At 41.4% G+C, this 8,676-nt stretch overlaps 1 protein-coding gene across 1 annotated transcript; it reads right to left on the bottom strand.

Annotated features, from left to right (window-relative positions):
* Window positions 1-2,190: 2,190 nt before the first annotated feature.
* Window positions 2,191-3,003, bottom strand: RFPL4B (ret finger protein like 4B). The gene has a single exon (XM_025859349.1). The coding sequence runs from the start codon at window positions 3,001-3,003 to the stop codon at window positions 2,191-2,193; it is 813 nt and encodes a 270-aa protein (XP_025715134.1).
* Window positions 3,004-8,676: the final 5,673 nt, after the last annotated feature.

Raw genomic sequence — 8,676 nt, 5'->3', positions numbered from 1 at the left:
GTCACTTAACCAACTGAGCCACCCAGGCGCCCTGGTCTGACTATGGTTTAAGAGAACCATCCTGGTGCCTGTGTGGGAAGTGCACTCTGGGAAGGCAACGGTGGAGCAAGGACTTGACGGAGCTGTCACACTGGCCCAGATGGGATGGGTGAGAGACTTGCATTAGGTCTGTAGCGACAGAAATGCTAAAGAAGTTGAAAGTGTGTGATATTTTGCATAGGGTAAATACCGATTGACAACAGAATGAGCTTGTGACCCAGTCCCCATCAAGGTTTCCCCCGGGCCACAATATTCAATCAGACAGGAGAAAGGAACCAGACCAATCATTGGCCACTGGCATTTTCCCCTAATGATTGATGAACCAAAAAAAATCACCTGGGTCCTTCAGCTGGGATGAAGGGAAGCTTGGAACTTAAATCGCCTGAGGACGAGATAGGAAGTTCCTTGAAGCAAACAGATCTTGAGAGAACCTGAAATATGCCACTATAACACAAGCTGTCACGTCCAGTCCAAAGGAAATTGGGGCTGCCCTTTCTTTGGCATTTTGAGGCACAAGAAGGGGTCTGGAAGCTTAAGGCCCACCCCAGATGTTCAAACTGCAGTTCTCAACCTGTTGGCAAGTTGTAAATCAAAAGTGTGTGAGCCCAGAATTTTTCTCCTAATAAAATATAATAGAAGAGAAAATTATAGTGTCTTGCTCATCCTAAGCACTGCTTCAGGAAACTTTTGTTTCCACATTAGCAGGATCTGTTAAGGTAGATCAGGGTGGATGCAGGCTCCACGTTACAGTAGGGGAAGGAGGTCCCTGAAATAAAATCATAGGGATCAAAAGGAAATATGGGGAAAAAAATACCAAAATCGGTTGTTCCCCCACCCCAGTGGAGTTGGAAAGAAACAGATGACAATTCTGAGTTTCTTTGGAATTGAGGTCAAAAGCAGATTCCTGAACATGTCCCAACCCAACCCTTCCAAACCAGATGTCACCTCAGAACTGGCTGACTCAGTAAATTAGGGGAAAAAAACACAATCCTAAGGGACCTGAATGGTTTGAAAAGGAGCCATGCTGAGCACATGAGACTCCGTAGGGGAAAGTGCAGTCTGAGACTAAGGGCATGCTGGGGGGGGGCGGGGGGGGGTGCACAGCTTCAGCAGGAACGTGAGAGGAGGACCAAACAGAATTAAACAGGAATACATCAAATATTTCAGAGACTTAATTGCAAAAAATCTAAAATTCTAACAGTAAAAAATAAATTCAAAAGGAACCTGGAGAACAGTTTTTGGTGAGCATCTATTTACAAGTTAACATGGTCGGTAAGAATTCCTACAAATCAAAACTCAGCGGCAGTGGCCTGAGGCTGGGAGATCTTCTCTGGGGTCAGAAGGCAGGGTTTTGCATACACAACTGCACCTGGTAGGTAGGCGGGTGGGGGCCCAGTCTTCTCAACAGTCATTTCCCTCATTACATAACTGATTCCAGAAGGTTCAGAATCTTAGCAGGTTGACATTCTCTGAGCCTGTTGGCACCTTCGTGCCTGCTATACACAGCATACTCCTTTGACAACCACACAAAAGGCCAATCAATGATTGAAATGGGCAGAGGACAATTCCCATTAGAACAAACATGAATCACAATTATAGCTATCTCTAAGTTCTGTTTTTCAGCTGTGTTTGGGAGAATAAAAATGAGAAACATTGTTCTTTCCCAGTACTTTTGTCTCTCACTGAAACTTCATGTCAAAATATCTCACACTGACCGTTGCATTCTTTTCCCCCAGATAGCTATCATTATTAGGAATTATATCATAGAAAAAGCATGAAATAATGAAAAAGACATTGTTTCTACCCACAAAATGTTTTATTTAACTTACAATCTAAAATTCCCCATTTGTATTTAGTACAAAATAAATGCACAGCACTGTCTCTGATCATCACAACTATTTGGCTGAGAAATATAATTATCCCCCCTTGAAGACTAGGAAAACTGAGACTTAGAGCACTTAATAACATCCCCTAAAACCCCGCAGTTCTTCAGCTACGAAGTCTACAAAATATAGCCTAAAAATTGGTTAGTTGCCAAATCTACAAAATCTATTTTTTAAAAATCTTTCTAGTATAGCACATTTTCTCTCTCTAGGTCATTCTGACCTTTTCATTCACCTCTGAGAAAGCTTCTAGGAAGTGCTGAGTTTCTCATGAGCAGATTTTCAGGGAGGCACCCCTGTCACCTTCTCTAGGCAACTCGGGACAGAAGAACGGACGCAAAGGCTCCAAACATGAGAGATGACTGTGTGTATAGATGAGGACGTTATCTCTAACATCAAAAAACTTGATTTCTTCCATCTCAACATCTAAAAATATCCCTACATGGCTAAGTTCAGGGCTTGCAGGAATTCTGGTGTCCGGGATGGAGTTGATGCAGATTGTTCCTGCCTTCATGCTGATAAACCAGAAGCCATGCTCAGCAGAGAAACCACCTTTCCTCTTTCTGTTGACTGACTCCTTGCAGATCCCTAGCGTCCACTCCTTCCCCTCCCCCACCTCGACCTCCCAGTAATGGCAGCCAGACGAGAAGCATGGGGTGCCCAGGACACAGGTCAGGTAGGTGAATCTCTGGGGATCCTCCACTGGGTTGTGGCAGATCTTCCCACACCAAACATTCCTTAGGTCATCAGAGAGGACAAGGAAGGGGTTAGCAGTGCTTGCATCCAGAGTCATAACCTCCTGGAACCTCAGCAACTCTTTGCTCACATGCAGACTTTTCACCAGTAGGCCACTGTGCTGTCTGACCAGAAGGGATAGTGCTCCAATTTGCCATTCCTCCAAAGGGGGGCTCTCCGTTACCCCTCGACACATAGGGCAAGTCAATTTCAGATCCCGGTGTTCTAGCAGCCATGTTTGCATGCAATGAAAGCAGAAAATGTGTTCACAGGAGAGTAAAATGGGACAGAAGAAAATTTCCAGACAAACTGGACAAGTCACCTCCTCTTGCAGACTTTGGGCCATGGTCCCCAAAGGTCACTCCTTGACAGTGAACTGAGCAGAAGCTGCCCTTTATAAGCTTCTGAAAGTGATTGGGAGCATTCCGTACACCATCTGTTCAATAATCATGATACAAAAATGAAATAATATAAACTTTCTGTAGTTTATACAGGAAAGTGACACAAAGTCACCAGAGAATTATAGTAAAAGCACTACCTGCGAGAAAAATTATCAAAAACTATACAAAATCTAGGTGAGCACAAACAAGAGAAACAGGACAGTGGACATTGTGTTCTCAGGTGGAGCAGTTTACCTTGTGTGGAGACACCCAGATGAGATCTTCTCTGCTAGGACCACAGCTTCTTTTTCTGGGAGCCGAGTCCAATGAGGTCTTTCATAGGATCTCAGAGTGCAGTCTCTGCCTCTAATCAGTATTCCTTTGTAGGTAACCTGCAGTCCAAGAAAAAGAATCTCCACATCTAAATGCAACCATAAAAATAAAGCTAATCTGACTCTGTCACAGAAAAGTGACTCTGAGAAGCCCTGTGTATTTTCAAAGAAAACGACCAGACGTGAGTCAAACTAGCAAAAACCACTGCAAAATGAATGAGATACCCATTATAGAATCACTTTTCAGGACAAAGTATCATTCAGATGAAATGCTTTCAAGCACTCTGAGAAAAGTAGGAAGACTTGAGTGAATGTGAATAAAAATATAACCATTGTCACCAACTTCTCTAAAATAATGTCTGAACACAAGCCAAAAAGGTGTTCTGACAAGGAAGATGTTACAGCCACTACACCAACTGCTCTCTCCTCCCGAAGCTTACTCCTAGAGATGCCTTCTGGGCCTTCCTACAGAGGTTGCACACTCTGGGTAAACTACTTCTGGCATGCTAGGCCTGGCTGATTGGAACAAGCTAGGCTCCTAACCCAAAGACAGCCATTTCAGGCTAGTCGGTGCCCAGGAGATGATGTGAACTGAGGATGCTTCTTGAGAAAGGGCCAATACTGAATAATAACTAACAGAACTTCTTACTAAGAATTCACATTCAATTGTGGCTGAAGTAACAGAATCCAAGACAGAAAGATAAGCTGTGTCAACATCACCACAGAGGGATAGAGTAGGAAGGAATGGGCACTCCTGAGGCTAGCCCAGAAAAACTAGGTTACTAGAACATCCTGGAACACATTCCCTTATCTCCATCCAACAAATACTTATGAAGAGCTTCCCATGATCCCACCCTCAGCTAGACTCTGGGGATACAGATGTATGTTAACAATAGATAGGGTATCTGCCCACAAGGAACTTGGAGTCTTGGGAAGCCTTCCGGTTCCTGAATGCATTCCAGTCTGATGGGGCCTGGCTGAGTAACAAGAAGTAACATTCTTCCTTAAATCCCCTGTTACCCTTTCCAAAAACCTGACTTTTTAAGACATACTTGAATATGGTGCTTAACAATCTAAAAGGTCTTACCCAACCCACCTTGGAATAGATGTAAGAAAAAATTTTACAAAAGAAAAAAATGCTACATTTGTAAAAAGTTGTCCTTTTCAGTGTAATCTATGACCCCAAATTACAGAAACAATCTAATTATAGAAAGATAATGAAATGATTCCGTTAATTATAATACAGCTATTAAAAGTAGTATTTCTTAAATTCCACATATGAGTGAAATCATATGGTATTTGTCTTTCTCTGACTTATTTCACTTAGCATAATACACTCTAGCTCCAGCCACGTCATTGCAAATGGCAACAAAACAAATGAACACGGGGGTGGGGAGGGGAGGCAAACCAAGAAATAGACTCTCAACTATAGAGAACAAACTGATGGTTACCAGAGGGGAGGAGGGTGAGGGATTTCACCCATGGGGATTAAGGAGGGCACTTGTTGTGACCAGCCCTGGGTGTTTTATGTAAATGTTGAATCACTAAATTCTACACCTGAAACTAATATTACATCGTATGTTAACTAACTTGAATTTAAATAAAAATTTAAAGAAAAAAAAAGTGGTAAGTATATTTAAGCAAAAACCCAGAAACATCTTTAAGAAATCATGTTAGAAAATAAGGAACCATTTTAAAACACATACGTTGTAGTTGAAAATACATAAAAATACATGTATGCAAAAAAATTAATAAAAACACCTGAAGTTCATATGTAAAAAATTTAACCGGCAATGTTAGAGTAGAAGGTGGAAAAAGTTCCCTGACACAGGATAAGACTGACTCTCTCCTGAAATCCAGAGATAAAAGTATTTAAAAGATAAGTTGTAGCCAAAGAGAGAGAAATGGGACAGTGGAAATAGCCCAGACAGAAGAGAGCACTTACACTATTACACTAATTTGGAAAATTCCAGCAGTCCTGAAGATCCAAAGCCCATATACCTCTATCTCTCCTAGGCTTGACTTCTGTCTGAAGTTGAGTTTGAGTGCAGATGGTCTGGCCTTATATAGTCCTGTGACACAGTCACCGCCCACAAGGAGGGTCATTGCCTCCACCCCAATGATTGGATTATCTCAATCTAACCAAGTAAACTGAAGCAACCCTACTCCTCCACGCAGGAGGATGACGTAAAGTCACACCCAAAATCTTCTAAGAGTTATTCTCTTTGAGTTAAACTATCCAACCTATGATGGCCATCCGAATGAGATTCTCTAATTTCAGAACTCAACTTTAAAAAGCAAGATGTTTTAGAGATCCAATATAGAAATGCACTGCTGAAATCTCCTGAAGTCTTTGTTAATGTAATCATTGGTATTATCTCTGAGACAATTTTGAGTGAACAGGGTCTAGAACAGTTTTCTTATCCTTGGACTCAGTAATTCTACTCTTGGGGGACAGTTATTAACAGGATGAGAAAGCAGTCAGGTAAGCCTGTTGTCCTGCCATGATTATTAATAACATCCCCTTTTACTTTCAAAATCATCCCGGTTTAAACGATAAATTAGATATTGTTTATATTAGGAAGTAGAAGGAGCAGTAAAAGTCATAATGAAAGAGAACTATGATACAATCATCAAAACAGGGGAGTTGGAGGGTCAGTGAATTCCTGTTGCTGAGAGAAAGCAAGAATAAACCCTACCCCTGAGATGCACACATTCTGAATAACCTCCCATTGCTCAGGGGTCCTGCTCTTACTGCAAAGCCAACTGAACAGTTTTCTCTCTACTTTTATCTGGTTACTGTTTCCATTTCCATGAGATAAATATCTACAGCAAGGGATCTTAAGTTAAAAAAAAATTAATCTCAAGCCCCTTTCCACTCTTAAACATAACTGAAAACCCCCCAAACTTTTCAGTTTATGAGAATTATACTTCTTCGTGTTTACAGTATTACAAATTAAAACTGAGCACGATTCTGAAGATTTATTTGACACATTTAAAATAACCAAACTATTATATGTTAACATCAATAACATCGTTTTCTAAACAATAACTATTTTCCAAAACAACAGCCAAAAAATACAATCAGTGAGGAGAGTGTCCTGAGTTTGCGTGTTTGAAAACCTCTGCAGTTCCCAATCAACACATACAGCTGCATTCTCACACGTGCTTCTGCTGGTTCTATCGCGATACGTTGTTTTGGTGGAACTCTGTAAAGAAACGCTGGCTTCCCACAGATATTTAATAGGATAAGGGAAGTCCACTGCTTTCCAACAAATTTCTTAACTCTACATGGCAGCTCCAAATCTTAGTTTCTTGGCAACTGAAGCCCCCAACGATGAACCCAACCATCTTTTTTTGTGTGGCTTCTGCAGTCTCAGAACTAATTCAGATGATGTGGCTAAATATGAAACTTTTTTCTTCTTTCCTGCCCCATCATAATGAGAATCTTTTTGATTTTTCTATTTAAATTATTTAACTGCAATACTGATACCAACTCAGGTTGTTCTCTATCACTAACATCTACCAGACCCTCCACAGGCGTTTATCACAAAAAGCATCATTGTTCACTGATTTTACATTTTTCAGACGATTCTGACTGTGACTTGAACATTCATGGACTCGTTGCTGTTGCTGAGCCTTTATCTGCCGGGAGAAATAATTCTTCCCCGGAAATACTTTAATTCCCAGGTTCCTCATTACTACCGTAATGCTGAATTTACTGAGAAATGTCATTTTTTTATTTTCAAGTGCTGAAAATTCTTGGAGCCACGTATCTGTAAGATCTTAGGCCTCTCGTGACAACATATCAAAAAATGTGCGTGAATTTTTTTTAAGTTTTAGAGTCATTTTTAATTATCGTTAGTGCTTCCATGAGTGAAGATTAAATCACAAAATAAGCTTGTTTCCATAGTTCCCTGATTAAAAAAGAAATCGACTTTCACACATGCTAGTTCGATAAGATGCAGCCGCTGGTGCAGCAGAGGGGTGGGGGGTAGGAGCTAGGCACAGTCAGCCCTATCAGGAATCTAAGATCCCTGCAAGGAGATGATGAGATGATGTGTTTGCTCAAAACACAGTTTGTATTTTTCAAAAGGGAGCAGCTACAGTGGGGCGGCTTTTCACAGTGAGCTCCCATCCGCTGCTGTGGAGCTTTCACTGGTTTGCAACCTCCTCTTGTCACCAAACCTCATCCTAACCTGCTCTTGGCTGCCTCGTTCTATTAAGGTGGACCCACCTGTCAAAATGGCAGAAGATGGAGGGCACCTCTGAATGATTCGTGCCACCAAAATCTGCTAATAGAGTTCCCACACTCTCCCCTTCCAAAGGATCCTATTTTGCAGACCTGGCAAACTCCACAAAAAAATACTTTCAGCACTTTAGAATCCAGGTTTCCCCCACTATCCAAGGTAGAATGTTCTTGTGAAAACTTCCCGAAGTCGAAATGGTGTAAAGTGAAGAAGCAATGCCCATTAATTTAGATGAAAAATTTTTTGAGTATCCCCAGACTCAAAAAATAACCTCTTCGGCATTTCTGATACCTTAGGACACATGTGGCTAATGGAGGCACAAAATAAAGCAGGACGAAGCACAGGTGCTCGCAGACACCTGTCAAAGCGCTGGGGGCTGGATGCTGGGATGCTGAGCGTCGGTCCCAGGAAGGGAGCTCGGTGGTGCCGCTCATTGCTCGCGCGGTGTGCGCTGCCTCTACCCGAGGCCGCAAAGTAAATGCTGAACGTGATTTTTGCTTCTCACCTTTTTTTATAAAAGTGAAAATCCTCTTCAGATTTCTTTCCATTAGTGAAGACAGGTATTAATGTAGGTCTTTTGTAAAAGCAAAGTGTTGTAACTCGGGCCTTCATAAAGCAGGGGGAGACCTGTATGCAGAAGGTTCCACTTCTGCACTAATTTCAAAAGCATTACAAAAAATTACTTTTTTTTTTTACAAAAAAAGCCAAGGATGGTTAGACTCCACAGTTTCATATTTGATATGTCATCCCTACTCTGATCCTTTCAATGGACCTCTTATTTTTTGTTCCTTTGAATTGTTTTTATTTTTTTATCAAAAATATTGAGAAAAAATGGAATGTGTATGTGTTTTATTCACAAGGTGTGTTCCTGTCTGTGTAAGAACTGGCAACAGAGGTCTTTATCTATAGCCAATTGTCTATAAAAACAGCAAGCTCTAACCTGAGTCTGTATGTGTCAATGACCTTAGGCCGCCCACCCTCAAATAAAGGAGTGATGCTTCATCACCCCCCGGGGGTGATTCATTCAGCTTGTAGGTCCCAGATGTGCAGCAAAGAC

This window comes from Callorhinus ursinus, unplaced genomic scaffold, assembly GCF_003265705.2.
Source record: "Callorhinus ursinus isolate GAN/ISIS: 27379988/994484 unplaced genomic scaffold, GSC_fseal_2.0 scaffold6, whole genome shotgun sequence".
Taxonomy (NCBI): Eukaryota; Metazoa; Chordata; class Mammalia; order Carnivora; family Otariidae; genus Callorhinus; species Callorhinus ursinus.
The sequence above is the reverse complement of the archived record's forward strand: the minus strand, read 5'-3'. Positions and strand labels throughout refer to the sequence as shown.

Coding starts and splice junctions, on each gene's coding strand:
- RFPL4B (XM_025859349.1), bottom strand. CDS start 3,003: ATGGCCCAAAGTCTGCAAGAGGAGGTGACTTGTCCAGTTTGTCTGGAA.